Source organism: Danio rerio, chromosome 23 (assembly GCF_049306965.1).
Source record: "Danio rerio strain Tuebingen ecotype United States chromosome 23, GRCz12tu, whole genome shotgun sequence".
NCBI classification, from domain to species: Eukaryota; Metazoa; Chordata; class Actinopteri; order Cypriniformes; family Danionidae; genus Danio; species Danio rerio.
This window is the reverse complement of record NC_133198.1, coordinates 24,427,430-24,447,112: the sequence shown is the minus strand read 5'-3', so window position 1 is coordinate 24,447,112 and position 19,683 is coordinate 24,427,430. Positions and strand designations below refer to the sequence as shown.

The window sequence follows — 19,683 nt, the reverse complement described above, 5'->3', positions numbered from 1 at the left end:
CAACACTGTATTTGAATGGATCTGATGTTGGGGTTAGGGATTAGGTAGGTTAGAGCGATATTACAGCTTTATATCACACTCAGTAGTCCACATTAAAATTTGCAGGTAATAAAATCTGATGGGTAGCATAATACTTTTTGAAGGGGAGATAGTAGAACAATATGACAAGGTACGACAAATCAACTGATTACTGCTGTCCATGCAGACATATCATACCCATTAGATTATACTACCAACACTGTATTTGAATGGTTCTGGGGTTGGGGTTAATGATTTAGGTAGGTTAGGGTGATAATACAGCATGCTCCACATTAAAATTTACACTGGTGGCATAATCTGATGGGTAGCACTAAACATTTTCAAGGGGAGGTAGGACAATGTGACAAGTAATAGACAGAATACTGGTGGTGTTCTTACATTTTGTCCTACCCATCAGATTTAACCAACAGTTAAAGTGGTTCTGGGGGTTGAGTTAGAGATTAGGTAGGGCAATATTACAGCTTCATATCACTCTTCTTCACATTAAAATTTACACTGGTAGCAAAATCTGATGGGTAGCATAATAATTTTTGAAGTGGAGGTAGGACAATCTGACAAGGTAGGACAAATCGGCAGAACACCAGCCATCATCAATCCTCACACTTACCATATTAGTAACAAAGAACACTCCATGTACACAATTACCTGTTTCTTTCAATCAAACGGACACCACTTTCCATGTATAAGCAAAACAGATGATTATGAAGACTGAAGTAGATAGATATATTGAAATATTTTTATGCTCTTTGATGAAACTCACAAAAACGTCAAAACCGGTCAAAATACGCATCTCACAATGGACAAAATGCATGTCCTCCAACTCAGCAGAGGGCGCTATTACGTCTCGTTTGTCCAGCTCGAAATTTGTAGTTCTCTCAGCTCTGAATCTCATCCTCGTGTGTTTGTTTTGTGGACTACACGCTCACTGCCATGAAAGTTACATGAGTGCTTAAACTGTACATTTGGACCTAAATTTACTTAAGGAATACACAGAGGAGAAATACCTCTTACGCTTAACATCCAACGTGTCGATCCCATCATAACACAGGTAAACTTGCGATCTTTAAGTTAGATAAGTTTTTGCGAGTTTCTACGCTTAATGACATTATAATCCTGTTAATTGTGCGGTTTTTTACATCTTAAATGTGAAATTAAGCGATCGGTCCAGACAGATGTGTGCGGTGTAAAGCCCTGAGTGTGCGCTGCACCCACGTGGTTTGATCGCGAGGCTGCGAGTCTTTTGTTCCGAATCAATCAAAAAAACGAGGAAGACGGACAGACATAAGTAGAGCATCTGAATCAGGAAATCTACTTATATAATAACCGCATCTTCCAGCACAACAGACCAAGCCGCAGCCTCTTAACTTGACACATTTATACTCCTACAACTTTAATATTTGTATTTAAAGTATAAAGAGGAAAGTTTAACTCAGGTAAGTTATGATATTCACGATGTTTATGAATGCGGCTTCGGATGCAAATGCAGTGTAGCATGCTAACACGGCTACGTCTGCATCGTACACATCTGTAAACGTTATGTCTTTCGAATGAACTAAGTTTACGGCTTGGGCTGTTTTAACGGGACAGGGCAGATATATAACACGTGGGTAATGGAATAGTTTAGTTACTAGTTTGGTTGAAGCACAGCGGTGCTAGTTGGCTAACCGGCGGCTGCGTTATAAAACATAACAAAGAAACAAATGGAGACTGAGTGAGACAGACGCGTTGCTGCTGATTCTTTTGTTGCAGCATTGCTAGTCTGTTAGCATAGCACAGGACATCTGCTTTCATGACGCTTTATGATTATATTTTTAGATAAATACGCAGAAATACTAATGAGCGCAGATGTTTGTGTTTTCTTAAGGTTTCTTTAGCTGTGAGATAATTGGGAATTTGGACCAGAAGGAGAAATGAATCAGACTGTTTCTTCTTTCGAGTGTTTTCGGCTCGTTTGATTCTTCTTTCTGTCTCATTATGATCTGTACTGTACACTGCTTGCTTACTACTTTTATTTTGCTTTTTTGTAGGATTTGGAATATGCCACGCAAGAAGGTGACAGATGTGTCTGGGAACGGTGGATTGAAGAGGAAAAGAGGAGGTGGAAAGAAAAAGGAAAGAGAGTTCAGCAGTGATGATGAGTTTGATGACTATGAACAGGAAAACACAAAGAAACCTGGAAAACCAGCAGCTAAAGCGGGTTTGCAACCGGTCACTGTCGCTGATGATGTGAAGGAGAAGATTGTAAGGATGCTTCTTGTATATATTAGTTTGTGTACAAAAAATCTACTTTGAAAAATGATAATAATATACAGAGAATATGTTCAAAATTTAATGTCACTGATCGAAAAACAAAATGCATTTTGGTTACAATAGTTGTGTCTTTTTTTTTTTTTTTGATGATACATAAACAAAAAAAAAATGTAATTATTTTATGTCTTTAAACTTATTAATTTATTTTACAAGCAGTTTAAGAATTATATTGATTGCTCGTAGATTTATTAATTTTTTTCTCCTGTTGTGCAGAAACTCGAGGTTCCCAAAGTTAAAGGTCAGCTGCTCATTTTTGGGGCCACCAACTGGGACCTGATTGGCAGAAAAGAAGTGCCAAAACAGCAAGGTATGTTCACATTTGAGCCAGAGATATCCATGTTAGATTTTAGTTTGAGAGGCGTTTGTAAAGAAGTTTGTCTGAGTGAGTCATCTTTGTTAATCTTTTAATAGGACACTGACACACCAGATTTTAGTTGGCCGTTTTGTTTTCTCTCAAGTAGTTTAGTGCTGTTCCTGGCCTCTGATGGCTAATGGGACGTCCTGGTTGTTTAAGTTTATTAAGATTTAAAGGAAATAAGTTCTGGATTCCTCAGTGCTTACAAATTGAGATGGAGTGAGTAATGTAGACCTGTGCTAATAGAAGTGCTTTTTTTACTTCCATTTTTTATTATTATTATTATTTTTTGAGTATGTTGGCCATAATTCTACCCAACCAATGAACTTGTTTTTTTCCATTGTTGCACTTAAAGTTTTTTTTTTTAACCAAGAAATTCAAATTTAGTAATAAAGAGACAGTTTTTCCTCAGTTTCCTCCAGCTCAGGTGCTTCTTAAAGGGCCATGAAACCCCCTCGTTTCAGCAGGGTGTTTTCACACCTCCACTTTGGAAAAAGTCAGAAAAGTGGGGGTGTCCAGCTCTGTTTAGGGGGGAGTGTCGGAGGAACTAAAGTGGGAGGGTGTGGGAGTGTCTATTTGGGCACGCGCGAGTTTCAGTCAAAATACACACACAGGAGAAAGAGATGGTGTTTTACCTACACGGACATCTGTAGTCGAATTATTTGCCAAATTATTAAATGGTGGACTTTAACTGCAGTTTGGCTCTTTCATTCAGGGAATTCATTCATGCCCCTCGCGACAAACGCGATATTTGATTCGAGGATCTGCTCTAAGCGTGTATTTTTCATGCAATGTTTGATACCGCATGGCGAATGACAGAAAAAAAACTCCGCATTTCCCGGAAACTTAGACGCACACGGCAGGTAACGTCAGAAAGCCGCGTGTGTTATTCCGGTCACAAAATGCGGTGCTAACATGTTTGCCCTCAGTGCAATAGTTAACTTAATTCGAAACGAACAAACTGAATAAACAAAGAGCACTGGTCGCTCACTTACCAAATCTGTAGAGACAGGACAATCACCAGCAACTAGAGCCGCGTCTGAAGAGAAGACTACATCCGGAATCCGGATCTCAGCGTTTGCAGATGAGAACAGCTCTCAGGTAAACAATAATCCCCCTTAGACACGTAAATTATTGTTGTCGCGCGTCGCGTACACTGTTAATCCACACGTGAGTCTGAGCTCTCACAGAGAGAAAATGAAAACGAAACTTAACTGCAGCAAAATTTAAAAGCAACACTTCACGCTTGTTTTGCCAACACTACGTGGCGTCTCTGTGGTGTAAAGACGGTGACACTAATGAATATTAATGAAGTTGCACAATAGAGCGCGCTGATTGGTTTGAACCAAGGCTTACTCATGCATTAATGCATCACACTGTAAGACGTAATAAGGCACACTCTGGCACAGACGCCCAGTCTGCACGCTGGAATACACGCTATTATGTCATGACCGTGACGCAGCTTCAAAAATTCGTTTCAAACAGGAAGTACGAATTTGCTTGAAATAACGCAAAAACAACCAATTTACACTTTTTAGTGAAATATAGGTGTCCTAATAGTGTTTTTAGCAGTGTGGGACACATATACGACTGTCAATAGCTCAAAAAATGTGTTTTGGTGTTTCGTGACCCTTTAAGTTATATGAATTTCTTTCTCCTGTTGAACACAAAAAAAAAAATTCTGCTGAACAGCAAGAAAACAGCCGTTGACATCCAAAGCATTTTTGTTTGTACAATGGAGGTCAATTACTTTTTTTTTCTTCTACCATTTTTCTGTACAACCTCATTTACGTTCAACAGAAGGATTTCAAACCGGTTTGAAACATTTACTTAGCCTCCAGTCAATGACAGAATGATACTTTTTAGCAGAACTATTCATTTAAGATTACTAAACTATTTACAACTTTTTTTTATTTTTAAATGGCAAGTTTTTGTTCATGTCCTCATTGAAGCATAGCATTAAAAACAAAAGCATTCTCATAAAAATGTATAGATACTAATCAGTGTTGCTAGATATGGCTGTTTTTTTCCAGGCAAAAACTGTCCAAAACCTGCCCAAACGCACAAAAAAACACCCAGAATATTAGATTAATATTTTATTTAATTTTAAAACCTAGTTATTTTACCTGTCATAATTTTTAATCATACAGCAACTAACACCAGCAATTACAGAACCACAACATAACCAGATCACATCGAAACACTTCCCCCTCTCACCCACACACTGCACTTAATGTTGTGTAATTACATAACCTATTCGAAATATGGTATACATTCGTCCCATTTAGCGTTTTATAATTATTTTTAACATAATTACTTGCTGCTTGCCAATCAGACAATGCTTCTATGTTTGTTCACGCTGTCAATTGTGGGGGAAAATGATTGATAAAACTGCCATGATAAATCGCTGTTAGTTTAGCTGCCGGTGCTGCATGATGCGCATGCATGAGAAGGGAAGTCAGATTTTGATACAACCTTTCTTCACCTCCTCTTGCAGATGGGCCCACGTTGCGCTATGCACTTGTCACTACTAGCTGAATGGAGTAGGAGCACACAGTTATGTTTTATTAGACAAGTTGCAAATAAAACATACGTTTCAAACCTGCCCTAATTTTGTTAACCCGCCAATGCCATTTTTTGCCCTCAAATTCAAATTCAAAACCATCCAATTGTGCAGGAAACCACCCAGTCTGGCAACACTGATATCTCTGATACTGATATTTAAAGGGCCATGAAACCCCCTCGTTTCAGCAGGGTGTTTTCACACCTCTACTTTGGAAAAAGTCAGAAAAGTGGGCGTGTCCAGCTCTGTTTAGTGGGGAGTGTCGGAGGAACTAAAGTGGGATGGTGTGGGAGTGTCTATTTGGGCACGCGTGAGTTTCAGTCAAAATACACACACGAGAGAGTGATGGTGTTTAACCTACATGGACATCTGTAGTCAAATTATTTGCCAAATTATTAAATGTTGGACTTTAGCAGTTTGGCTCTTTCATTCAGGGAATTCATTCATGCCCCTTGCGACAAACACGATATTTGATTCGAGGATCTGCTCTAAGCGTGTATTTTTCATGCAATGTTTGATACCGCACGGCGAATGAGAGAAAAAAAAACTCTGCATTTCCCGGAAAGGTAGCGTCAGAAAGCCGCGTGTGTTATTCCTTTCACAAAATGCGGTGCTATGTTTGCACTCAGTGCAATAGTTAACTTAATTCGATACGAACAAACTGAATAAACAAAGAGCACTGGTCGCTCACTTACCAAATCTGTAGAGACAGGACAATCACCAGCAACTAGAGCCGCGTCTTTATGAAGAGGAGACTAACGTTACAAGCGAATCCGGATTTCAGCGTTTGCAGATGAGAACAGCTCTCAGGTAATCAATGTTCCTCCTTAGACACGCAAGTTATTGTTGTCGAGCGTCGCGTACACTGTTAATCCACACGTGAACCAGCTGAGCTCTCACAGAGAGAAAATGAAAACGAAACTTAATGGCAGCAAACTATTAAACAACACTTCACGCTTGTTTTGCCAACACAACATGGCGTCTCTGTGGCGTTAACACGGTGACACTAATGAATATTAATGAAGTTGCACAATAGAGCGCGCTGATTGGTTTGACCCAAGCCTTACTCATGCATTAATGCATCACACTGTAAGACGTAATAAGACTCACTCTGGCACAGACGCCCAGTCTGCACGCTGGAATACACGCTATTATGTCATGACCGTGACGCAGCTTCAAAAATTCGTTTCAAACAGGAAGTACGAATTTGCTTGAAATAACGCAAAAACAACCAATTTACACTTTTTTGTGAAATATAGGTGTCCTAATAGTGTTTTTAGCAGTGTGGGACACATATACGACTGTCAACAGCTCAAAAAATGTGTTTTGGTGTTTCGTGACCCTTTAAGGTATTTTATTTTTATATACTCTTTAAAGGTTTGAGGGTCAGTGAAGCTTTTACAAATGAAACATTTTTGTACAGAAAACCTAAGACAAAACAACCAGGTGCAAAGACTGACATCACGCTTGAAATATAAATGAGGAAGTGTGTGGGTTGCACCAGATATATATATACACACCAGGTTTTAAGTATTTGTGTGTTTCTTAGTTGTTGTTTTTTTTTTTTTTTTTTGCAGCTGCTTTCAGGAACCTTGGTCAGAATCTGTGGGGTCCACATCGCTATGGATGCCTCAGTGATGTCCAGGTTAGTTGTGTGGTATCTGGACCCTGCGCTGCCCACAGTCTCATCATCACCACAGAAGGCAAACTCTGGAGCTGGGGTGAGTGAACCTGTTTATTTCCTGTTTTATTAAAGACCTTAACTTAGCCTTGCATCATGGCTATTGGTAATTTTTTTTACTACTTGAAATAAATAAACTTCATGCATTCAAATGTCTCTCAGGTCGTAATGATAAAGGACAGCTGGGTCATGGAGACACTAAACGATTGGAGGCCCCAAAACTGATTGAGGGCCTGGGGGAGGAAGTGATTGTAGCAGCTGCTTGTGGTAGAAACCACACCTTGGCTTTAACAGGTAGGCTACCGTTTGCCAAATGTCGAGTATGTTTTCTATAATAGCTTAATTATAATCATTACATTGTTTTTAATAATATAACTACATTGTGGCATTCTTTATGCTTTGACTGACAGAAAATGGTACTGTCTACACCTTTGGAGAAAACAAACTGGGGCAGCTAGGCCAGGGGAATCAGACAGATGCAGTGCTCAGCCCAGCTACAGTAAGACTCTCTCTCAGTTGAACCTATGCCTCCTTTCCAATGAGTGGTACAGATAACAAATATTTCTGTACTGAACCACTTTTTGGGACCCTTTTGTAAGGTTCAATAACAGATACCAAAAAGATGAAACTAGACTCACCCCAGAACAAAGTCTCTTGTCCAAACTACAAGAGGAACAACAACAACAACACAGGAAGTGATCTTATTTCATACAAGGCCAAAACACAACTCATTGTAATAATACAATGATAGTGTGTTGATAAATTAAGTCCCCTCTGGAATCGGGTCCACTTAGGACCCTGTGGTAATTGCCTATTATTTCTTTTATAAAGCGATTTGGGGAAAATATCTAATTGTAATTATTATTTTATATATATATATATATATATATATATATATATATATATATATATATATATATATATATATATATATATATATATATATATTATTGGAGTCAAGTTTTAGCTCAATAATTTATATCTCCGCTTCTTATTGCTAAAATGCATTGAGAGTTAGTTAAATAAAAAAGGAACTGAAAAGATGATATTAAAGTAAATATTCAATCAAATATATTTTCAAATATTCTGAAATTAAACACTTATTTTCTCTCTAGAGCAAACAGTAAACACAAATAAAATGACCCCAACTTTTGTAAACAATTAGGGAGATATAGCTACTAGATTAAGTGTCACTGGCAATACTTTTAGTTGACTTTTACCAAGACACTTCTCATATAGCCGCCTGTGGTGCTTTTTAGATACTGGTTGTTGTATTTTCTCGTGCTGTGGCAACAATTCTACGACAGCTCTTACAAAAGACCTGTTTTTTGTTCCGTGTCTGTGATTTTGAAACCAAAATATTTCCGAATTAATGATGTCTAGTTTTTTCTATAATATTAATTAATCTATTAATGCTTCTGAAGCAGCAAACGCCATGATCCCATTCATCCATGCTTTACTGTTTTGTTTTTTTTTTTTTTGTTTTTTTATGTGGGCATTTCGCATTTTTCATTTGCACAGTTCTGATTGGGCAGGATGAAAGTGTGCTCACTTAATTGGCTAGTAAAATCATCACACACAGACGGCAGTCACGCATTTTTTCTGGGCAGGGGAAGTTAAATAATACATGTATATATTTTATATTGCTGCCTTGTGATTAGATAATGGCAATGTTTCAAATGGCAATTTCGGTTAATTTCACACCCCTACACTTGTTGTCGTCTTGTGACACAGCAATATTCCATGAAGCTAGAACAGGATCCAGACTAAACATATACTGTTTAATGGGCCATACACGTCAAGTTTAAAACATGTTGAGCGACTAGCTACAATCTGGCATACACCATACCTACCAAGTACGGTGGTTTTAACACTAGTGCATTTCACAAGCCATTAGGGTTTACTTCCATCTGGTATTAACGTGTTGTACTGATCTAGTCCCTATCTTCATCTTCACAGCCACAAATTTCACATTAGGGAGCAAAAGGCAATGTATGCATTTTGATGATTGTCTATGCTACAAAACGCAATTAGATTGCATTTACCCCTAAAAGTGGTTAACAAGTTAAACACTTTAGACCATTTATTGACCATTTAGGACAAATAATTAGATTAGAAACACGATTATAATTTTAGTCTTTCATGGTTTACAGTAAGACATGAGTTAAGTTGTATATAACATTACAGTTGAATACAAGTCTTATAGGATTGCTTTAATAACATGGTGTAAATGGTCCTTACTCAAGGGTGCTTTTCTTGAACATATTACTTGTTGTTTGTATGCTCTACAAAACATCTGCCTTAATTTGCCTACAGATCCAGTACAACGGGCAGCCGATAGTCAAAGTGGCCTGTGGAGCAGAGTTCAGTATGATCGTGGACTGCAAGGGGAATCTATACTCTTTTGGCTGCCCAGAATATGGACAACTTGGTAAGCAAGTGCCATCACTTAGCTGAAATAGTTATGAAATGCATCTGTTTGGATAATTCACATTCATTTGTGATCTTTATTTAAAAGGGCATAACTCTGATGGAAAGTTCATTGCTCGTGCCCAGCGCATTGAATTCGACTGTGAGCTGATCCCTAGACGGGTGGCCATTTTTATTGAGAAGACCAAGGATGGCCAAGTGCTTCCTGTGCCCAATGTTGTGGCCCGGGATGTAGCATGTGGCGCTAATCACACGGTGAGTAGCAAGACTGGTGGAGCTTGTCAAACATGGATGAATTGAGACTCATTTATACTGTTGCCTCTACAGCTGGTGTTGGATTCTCAAAAGCGTGTGTTTTCGTGGGGATTTGGTGGTTATGGACGTCTAGGCCATGCTGAACAGAAAGATGAAATGGTCCCACGGTTAGTCAAGCTGTTTGACTTCCCAGGCCGTGGTGCAACTCAGATATACTGTGGATATCAGTGTTCCTTTGCTTTGAGTGAAATGGGTAAGCATCAGATTCTGCACTGAAAAAAGGACATCTCTAATATCCATTGTGTGTTTGTGGTTAATGCTGCTTCTCTTTTCTCAGGCGGCCTGTTTTTCTGGGGCGTGACAAACACGTCCCGTGAGTCCACCATGTACCCTAAAGCTGTACAGGACCTGTGCGGATGGAAGATTCGCAGTTTGGCCTGTGGGTGGGTAAAGCAGGCTCTGAGTGTGTTATGAGACATTTTGAATTGTTTGTAAAAAATGTTGATTGGATGTTTTCTCTACATCCTCACAGGAAGAGCAGTATTATCGTAGCAGCTGACGACAGCACTATTAGCTGGGGACCATCACCCACATTCGGAGAGCTGGTAAGATTGTCTTTTCTGTCTAAATCATGACTAGTTTGATGGTTTTTTTATTATTAAAGGGTCATGACACCCTCCACTTTCCTTTCAAGTTTACCTCAGAATTTTTTCAAAAGATGCATGATAATAGGCATGGAAGGGCAAGAGTGGGCGTGGCCAGCAGGGGAAAAGAAGGGGAGCGAACAACTGTTGTCAGTTAGCTCACAAAATGAGAGACAAACCGTTAGGAGATGCATGCTTTTGTAGTTTACTAAGTTTAAATGCAAAGAAATAAACAGTAATTTAATGTCCTGCTACATTTGTTATTCATAATTTCATATACAGATAACCACTATTTATATCATTATAAAGATAATCGTGTTCATATAAACATTATAAATGAGGACTTTTCCCTCAATCCCCGGGTCTGAATGCAGACTCAATGCAGCAGGTCTTTTGACCTTTCTATTTTAACCATTAAACCTGTTGGTAATCTAGAGGATTTAGGCAAACACAGCAGCATGGCAATGTGTCTAAATGTGAACGAACTCCTGATAAAAGACAACGTCCGCCATTCTCCAACTCTCGTACTGCTCTCCCGACAAAAATGCTTGATGGACATAAACCGCTTTGCTGTGTCGGGCCTGACAGGATCGCGGGGAAAAACATGCAACAAAACCCATGGATCGTGGAAACAAACACATACGAGCCTTCATGAACAGCTAAATACTGTGTGCCGTGGGTCCGTGTCTCATAGCTTGGGCTTGGCAGGTCTGCCTTGCCTTCAGAAAGCATGTGCTATCATGAATAATTAAGCAGCAGGCTCTTCTCATAGGATAAGACATCTACGCTATGAATAATAATGAGAAACTGACGCGTCATCTTTGCATTTGCAGTTCAGCGCTCCGTCGTTGATTTTTGATCCCGCCCCAAAAATCATTTTAAACCCGGAAACTGAGATAGTTGACAAAAGCTCAAAAATATCCACATTTTTTTCCACAATTAAAGCTAACAGGTGCTAACATTCTTAACTAATGCTCATCTCACACAAATCTGTTAAAATCCCAAAGTACTCCAGGGTTTTGTGAAGCTTTAATGAATGATTTGCTTTTATTCAGCAAGAATTCATGAGATTTGTTAGAGGTATGAACCTACACAGGTCTCACGGTTTGGTTACGATTATCATGTCATCGATTTTGTTCAATTCAATATGTTGGTGCGTTGGTGATGCTTTCCATACACAATTTTATATTTTACTTCATCACAAAAGTTATTGTATTAATGTATAATTTATAAATACATTATGTAATACAATCTTGTCCTTTGATACAAACAGTCAGATATATGAAATATACCTTTAATTTTACCTGATCAAAGAAAACACTCTTTTTGAATGTATCAAAGAAAATTCAAGTACATGCATAGAACAACATGAGCATTTATAGCAAATAAACAAATGTAAATATCATCCGCTTGCTTATTGAACGTTATCGAGCAAGTTGTTAAATGCCTATGATTGGTTGCGATTGGCCGTGGCGCTGTTCACTGAAAAGTGACTGTTAAATTGATGCTGTGATGACAGCTAGTCCATGATACTTCACACCAGGAAGTCAAAGGTCCACATTGAGAGAGAGAGAGAAATGGAGTTTACTTTTCTCCACTGCAGTGAAATAGAGGCTACTGCTGTAACTTCAGTGTCAGTGACTGAGTGTCCAACAAACAAGGTGTGGATTGTACCGTTTCTACGTTTTAATTACTTTTACTTGCACTCGCTTCCCTCGCCCCAGTATTCTACCATGACATCGCACATATGCGATAATTGATGTCAATACATAAGAGGTTATGGTCTATTACTGAACTGATATCGAATTGTCTGTGTCTGCATTGCAGTGCACAGAAAAAACGATAAATTTTTACACCCTTAAAGTGGTAACATCTTTTTTTTCACATTATCAATGTATACTCTACTCAAATAAATGCTGTTTGTTTAATCTTTATATTCATCAAGGAAGCCTGGGAAATGTTTATCTCACTTTCCACGATAATATTAATACGTTCTGATAACATGTCCCAGAACATCAGTAGCTTAAAGGGACTACTTAAAGGGCTTAAAATAATCATGTGACTGTAATCATGTGTGTAAAGATGTTTAAATAAAACAATATGTATTAATATTATACAGGTGCATCTGCTTATGTCTTTACAAATCTCTTTAACCAGACCAATTTTGCCTTCATTAAAAAGTTATCAAAAGGAAAAATTTAGTACTATATATTTAATAATCCACATTATTGCCCTCATTTTGCAATGCTGAAGTGCTTTCGTCTTTGCAATTTATGTTTAAAAACTTCCGATTCAGTTGGCTATTGGAGAAATGAAAAAATGAGTTCATGACTATACATAAAAATAAAGAAAAATAATGCAGAAAATATCAGTTTGCAACATCAAGCAGAATAGCAAGCTTTTTAAATGATTTAGCATTGTTTATTGCAAGTGAATGAGATGGGAAGTCTCTAGACAAAAAGACAAACATTTCTCATCACATTTTGGCAAAACACTGTTTTTGTGTAAATAAATGGCATGAACTAGCTTTTATTGTCTACCTCCCCAAAAAACCCTACTTTGTAATTGTTACAATAAGCTTCTCACATGCGAATTGTGTGTTTTTTTTTTTTTTTTTTTTGTCTGTTTTTGTTTATAGGGCTATGGTGACAACAAACCCAAGTCATCCACCACTGCCCAAGAGGTCAAAACTCTGGATGGCGTGTATTCCGAGCAGGTGAGTTCTTCTGTTCAAACATGACTTGTGCCTTTTCTAGAATTCATTCAGCTACCTAACCTACATGTAAAATATATAACTCTTCAACTGAAAACTGTGAATTTTTTTTTAAGGTGGTGATGGGCTATTCGCACTCCCTGGTTATTGCTCGGCAAGACACAGAGCAAGAGAAGGAGAAGCTGAAGAAGCTGCCTGAATACAATCCACGCACTCTCTGATGTGACCCCGCTCATTTCCTCCAGGGGCTTTTTGAAAGGAAATCCTCTGCTCGATAGGTCACCTGGGTAATCACAGTATGGTTGGGATGGGATTGTTTATTTTTCCTATATATTTTGGACATCAATTTACTTTTTTTGAGAGACAAGCCACGTGTCGGATGAAAGTTTTGAAGTTGCGTTAACTGATCTGCGTAGGCCGTGGCGTTTCAGATGCTAAATGTTTTAATTTCACAATACAGCCAGCAGCCGCTCAAAGCACTCGGATTCCACTGGATCCTTTCCTTTTACTTATACATTCCTAATGGAAGTTTATCACTTATTGTTTTGTTTGTTTGTTTTTCCATAACGATGACTGTGAGATCCGTGTCTGCTCTCTTCCAAAAAACAAAACAAACTGGTGCTAAATCGTTTTAATGCAGACTATCAATGGGCTAGCGGTTAACTAAAAGATGACAAACTCACTCCATTCTTGTGCCTTTCTAAGTGAGGTGATTCAGGCTGAAGAAGTTCAGTTAGTCCTAGGACAACTCATGCATTATGGGGCACTTCATTCTTCTGAACATCACTTCCATCTCCGTTATATCATTATCATCAAATATAAGATCGTCATTTTCCACGCCATATAGCTAATCAGTAAGTTGTTCCAGGATTTTTTCCCCCCTCTACCCCCTCCCTTCATCCATATTTAAAAGACAGACTCCTGTTAATCTGATCAGGGAAGTATTATCAACTCCTACAATGCAAATGAGACATCAGCTGTGAGATTTTTATTCAATTCATTCTCCCTTTTCTAGAAATGTAAGTCATTAATGTTCATCGCTTGTATTGTAAACTACAGAAATGCTGTTCTCACGTGTTGATGTAAGCATGTTTTGGAAACTTTTTGGACTTGATGTTGAGAAGAGTAGGATTGTCCTGTAATCTGGGACCACAGTGTCTTTACAGAGCATCATTTTATAAAATACTGTGCCATTTCTTTGTTCACCTGGGCTTAAACTGTGATCACATTTTTTTCTTTCATCATCTGAAAGTCCATGCAAGAGTCCATCCACTGTTTGTGGGTGAGTGACAAGCTCATGTGTGTTATGTTGTATGCAAACCGCAGTTTTAAATTGTGTACTTAAAAGAAATGTTCATTGGTTTAGGCAGCGTGTTTCCAGAAACTGGAATTCCAACTCATGTTTTGATTTTCTTAAATGTTATTTTGTTTTCTTAATATTAAATAAAAGTTAATGTAAATTGGTATTTGGTGCTGTTGTTTTTCTTTCATTGTATGTTTTCATCTCCTAAGTAAAAGTTCAACCTACTTTCTAAATTTGTGAACCATTAATCTGTGTGCATGATTCTTTATTTCAAAGTTTTTTGTAATATTAGAGAGACATCCGTTATAATGTGTAGGCTTTTTCCAATTATCTTTACTTTTGATTACCCTATTTGTTATTTTTGGTAAATTGTTCCACTGGCTGCATGTCAGAAAATGGTAGACAACTTGTCATGATTTCATTGTGACTTTGTTTGACTTTACTCAAGTATTATGAGTAAAGGTCAAAGACATTTAATGTCTACAACAAATTGACATGTGGTTAATATTCATAGAAAGCATATTAAATGCAAGTATCGACTTAAAAAAAAACAAGAAAAAAATGACAATATGGGTGAAATATTTTTTTTTTTCATTACTGAACTTAATACTTGTAAAACTTCATGAATAAAACCTATTGGTTAAAATGGATTTATGTACATTGTGATTTTTAAATCATGCTCAAAATATGCGTAACTAATTTCTTTGAGGTAAATAAACGGTTACACTGTCTAAAATGTTAAGTGGGTGCCATGCTATAAATCATCATCAAAATATAGGATTTTCTCGTTAACACTTAGCTGATGATTGATTATAAAGCGAGTTTGGCATGTTGTCCAGGGAGAAAGCCCTGAGCTCAGAATATCCTCAATACCCTCCTCTCATTGGAAGGGCGAGAGGGGAGTTTGAGCTTAGGTAGATCTCGAGAAACCCCCCTTCTTAGTATGGTTAATGAGTTAGGAGTTGCTATGACAGATAGCTGACAAAGAGAATTTTCTATGATGCCACTTTTGATTTGTCAAATTTATTGATATTGTATGGTTTGGATAGTGGGAGGAACCCAGGAAAAACCTACGCAAGCACAGGGGGATCATGCAGAAACTCTGGTTCCCCTTCAGTTGGGGAACTTCAATGCTGTAAGTGGATTTAATCCACGTATGGGGATTTCGTTCAGAAAGCCAATCATATGAAAGAGTATGTAAACAGGCCAATGAAATGCCAAATGAATTATCAGCGTCAGCTTGCGCACCTAATGCTAATTGTTACAATCAATTTAGCATATAAACACAGGGAAAGCAAGATGACACTAACCTTTTCGCTTCAGAGACTTCTACAGCCTTCTGAAAGAGTCGATGAGGGTTCCTCCTGCTGATATTCAGCGATTTCGAGTGAATGAGAGTGGTCTCCCTATCCAGAGTGTTTACACGCAGCGGCAGACGGTTGAGCTGGGCTTCTCCCTTGCCTGGCGTTCTTTGGGTTCGGTCCTCCAGAGTGGTGCGTATAAAGTTGCAAATTTCACTAAAAGAGCAACACAGTCGTGCAGCACGTCCTACACGTCCGGCGCTCTGACTGCGTTTCTAGATGCGGTGGTTTACTGTCCCCGGATGATAGGCACGAGCACTGCGTTGCATGTCTGGGGGTCCAGCGTGTTAATGCGGTGCTTGCGGGCAGTTCATGTTGTCATTGTGATGCCATGTCTGTTGCACAGTTATGATCGCGGCAAGCCCTTGCAAAAGGGCGAACCACCCCAGCTATCCCCTGCACTGCAGCGGGCACTCGGGCAGGTCTGAAGGTTCCAGTGGGAGATTATCCGTTGTCTCTGGGCCCGCGGACCTCTTGCTCCTCCAAGCGCTCCATCAAAGCTTTGAGCGGAGGAAGCGATCCAAATAACCAGATGGTAGCCCTTACGTTCGATGACACAGAGGACCAGACATCCACTGCTGGATTGGAGGGTGGGCTTTCATTGTCCGACGAGGATCCAGACCTGCTCGCCCCCTCAGGGCAGGTGAGCGATGTCAAAATGGATCCTGAAACGGACATGTTAGCCGTGCTTTCCTGGGTTGCTTCGGCCGTGGGGTTGGAGATGGTTTATCCCCCAGCTCCACAGCCAGACTGACTTGATTGGTGCTATGTAGAGGACAAGAGGGCCAAGCCTTCGAAGCCTCTCATCCCCTTTTTCCCGGAGGTGCACAATAGGCTCGCGCAGTCAACCTTTTTCTGTCCTCCGCCCTCACCACTCTTGATGGTGGAGCAGCCAGGGGGTATGGAGCGATTCCTCAGGTCGAGCGCGCCATAGTGAACAATCTTTGTCCGTGTGGCAACTCTTCTTGGCGGGGTCTGCCTCGTCTCCCGTCCAAAACCTGTAGGTTATCTGCCTCGCTCGGAGCCAGAGCTTACAATGCTGCAGGCCAGGCTGCTTCTGCCTTGCACGCTATGGCCACCGACCAGTCATTCCAACCGCGGGCGCTGGCCTAGCTGCACGAGTGTGGGTCCGACCCAAGCTTGCTTCACGAGCTCCGCACCGCAACCGACTATACTCTTCGGATGACTAAGTCCGCTGCGTGTGCGTTGGGGAGGACAATGTCCACATTAGTGGTCCAGGAGCCTGTTTGGCGACACCGTTGGTGAATTCACCCAGGAATTTAAGGCAGCTAGAGAGCAGTCTGATGCGACGGGTAAAGTCACCTATAGGCGGGACCATAAGCCCGCTCTGCCTGCCAAGCCATCCATATCTGCTGCTCCTCGCCGAAGGCACCCGCATAGGAGAGCTGCCCCGCCCCCGCATTTATCCATTAGCGAGAGCTCTGCCTGCCTGGTTAGCGCGGGCCAGCCAGGATGCAATCAAGCTGGTCCCTCCAGCCGAGATGGAGAGCGGTTTTTACAGCCCGTACTTCATCGTGCCCAAATAGAGCGGTGGGTCACGGCCAATCCTTGATCTGCACGCTTTGAGCCACTGTATGCACAAGCTGCTGTTCAGAATCCTCACGCAGATGCGCATCCTCCGGTGCGTTCGACCTCAGGATTGGTCTGCAGCGATAGACCTAAAGGACACGTACTTCCATGTCTCCATTCTTTCACGCCACCGTCAGTTTCTGCGGTTTGTGTTCGAAAGTCGAGCCTGGCAATATAAAGTCCTCCCCAACAGGCTCTCTCTGTCTACGCGGGTCTTCACCAAGCTCGCGGAGGGTGCCTTAGCGCCCCTTCGGCTCGCGGGCATCCGTATACTCAATTATATCGGCTGACTGGCTGATTTTAGCCCACTCTTGGGAGCAATGGATTATGCACAGAGACAAGGTGCTCCGGCACCTGAACCTGTGGGGGTTTCAGGTCAACCAAGAAAAGAGCAAACTCGCCCCCGTGCAGAGGATCTCTTTTCTTGGGCTGGAGCTGGACTTGGTCATCATGACAGTGCGCCTCTCCGGAAAGGGCTCAGCTAATCCTGAACTGTCTGAGAGAGTTCGACAGCAAAATAGTGGTCCCACTGAAATTATTTCAGAGGCTCCTGGGGCATATGGCATCTGCAGCCGCTGTCACGCCGCTCGGATTACTCCATATGAGACCACTTCAGCACTGGCTTCACGATCGAGTCCCCAGACGCGCAGGGCACACGCGCGCACACCGAGTCACTGTTACTGCGCTGTGTTGCTTGGCCCTCAGCCCTTGGAATGACCCCTCGTTCCTGCAGGCCAGAGTGCCCTAGGAAAGGCATCCAGTCATGTTGTTGTTTCAACAGATGCTTCCAGCACTGGCTGCGGGGCTGTGTGTTGCGGGCATGCAGCTGCGGGCCTGTAGAAAGGGACCCAGTTGCATTGGCATATCAATCGACTGGAGCTGTTGGCATTGTTCCTCGCTCTCCACCGTTTTTTTTCCAGTGCTAGAGCAGCAGCACATGCTGGTCAGGACGGACAGCATGGCGACAGTGGCATATATCAACCGCATGAGGGGTATTTGCCCTCGCCGCACCTCGCGCGCCTACGCCCTAAAGTGGAGTTTATTCACTGAATGGTGCGCCTCTCAAAGAGAAGACCCCCGAAATTGCCAGATCAGCATTGTGCTTTCTTTCCTCCAAGAGAAGCTGGAGAGCAGGCTGTCGCCCTGCCTTATTATGACACGGTGGCTGGCAGCAAATTTATCTGGACCGCACTCAGAGCTTTAGATCATCTGAGCAGCTCTTTGTCTGTTATGACGGTCAACAGCAGGGAAGTGCCGTATCGAAACAGAGGCTGGCCCACTGGATAGTGGATGCCATCTCCCTCGCTTACCAGAGCCAGGGTGAGCCATGTCCCCCAGGAGTGCGTGCGTACTCCACTTGGAGCATCGCATCCTCTTGGGTGCATGTATGCGGCGCTTCTCTAACAGACATCTGTAGAGCTGCGGGCTGGGAGACACCTAATACATTTGCAAGGTTTTACGATCTGCAAGTGGAGTCGGTTTCCTCAAGGGTATTAGATAACCCATGGTGATTGAGGAAACAACTCAGTTAGGGTGTTGAAACATGCTTGCTGCGCCATTCTCCATAACACGGAAATACGTGCGCTTATTCACTCTGTCAGTAAAGATCCTTGTTTAGGTGAGCCCTGCAGATTCCTCCGAGGCCCCCAGCACTGACTCAGCGGAGGAGTCACTCAGTCCACGTTTTGGGTATAGGTGCCCGCTATGCGTGATCCCCACTAGGTGATCCCATATGCTTATTCAGCCTCGGTGCAGTCCCCCCTCACAGACGGACATGTATCTTCCCTCTCCGCTAACCTTCTTATTATATGCAAACTCCCCCTTCTCAGGGCTAGTCCATATATTCTGCCATCATATCTCCCTATTGGGTAGCAGGTGGCCTCCGCAGCCTTCTCCCTATCAGAACTGCATGCTTTCCCAACATACTGTCTTATTAAATTCCTAGAAATAATCTAGACGCTTGCGGCTCCTGAAAAATATATTTAAATCCATATATCTTCTTTGAAGTGGGATAAGTAAGGGCCAGGGATCACGTTGGAAGACCGCGCCTCTCTATGATGCGGGAGTGCTTACGCTATGCCTGGCTATCCTCTCATCGGAGGAGAAGGTAAGGTGCAGTCATTATGGCGTTTTCCAGACATTTCCCCATACATGGATTAAATCCACTTATAGCATTGAAGTTCCCCATTCGAAGGGAAACGCTCTGGTTACTAAAGTAACCCTCGTTCCCCGAGGAGGGGAACGGAAATTCTATATTGCATCGCCATAATGTATGTTCAGTCTCTTCAGCATAAAAAGGTTAGTGTCTTCTTGCTTTCCCTGTACTTATGCTAAATTGATGGCAACAAGCATCAGGTGCGCAAGCTGACGCTGCCAATTTATTTGGCATTTCATTGGCCCATTTACATACTCTTTCAGATGATTGGCTTTCTGAACGAA

At 41.2% G+C, this 19,683-nt stretch overlaps 2 protein-coding genes across 11 annotated transcripts in view; one reads left to right on the top strand and one right to left on the bottom strand.

The window, feature by feature from the left end:
- Nucleotides 1–1,258, bottom strand: part of arhgef10lb (Rho guanine nucleotide exchange factor (GEF) 10-like b) — a 99,953-nt gene extending 98,695 nt beyond the window's left edge. For 5 of the 8 annotated variants that reach the window (XM_073938940.1, XM_073938948.1, XM_073938953.1 and 2 more), the window contains exon 1: nt 685–1,258. The gene's annotated coding sequence lies outside the window, so the exon portion shown is untranslated. Of the gene's footprint in view, nt 1–646 lie in introns of all 8 variants that reach the window. The other 3 variants (XM_073938949.1, XM_073938947.1, XM_073938954.1) reach the window with 2 other exon arrangements.
- On the top strand, nt 936–14,454 carry rcc2 (regulator of chromosome condensation 2). Of its 3 annotated transcripts, XM_073938234.1 has the most exons (14): nt 1,296–1,472; nt 2,067–2,280; nt 2,563–3,145; nt 4,343–5,432; nt 6,617–6,988; nt 7,111–7,242; nt 7,359–7,447; nt 9,265–9,379; nt 9,467–9,633; nt 9,706–9,886; nt 9,971–10,076; nt 10,166–10,238; nt 12,916–12,993; nt 13,107–14,454. In XM_073938234.1, exons 8-14 carry the CDS (start codon nt 9,319–9,321, stop codon nt 13,209–13,211), a joined length of 771 nt encoding a protein of 256 aa, XP_073794335.1. In that variant the 5' UTR covers nt 1,296–1,472; nt 2,067–2,280; nt 2,563–3,145; nt 4,343–5,432; nt 6,617–6,988; nt 7,111–7,242; nt 7,359–7,447; nt 9,265–9,318; the 3' UTR covers nt 13,212–14,454.
- The last annotated feature ends 5,229 nt before the right edge of the window (nt 14,455–19,683 follow it).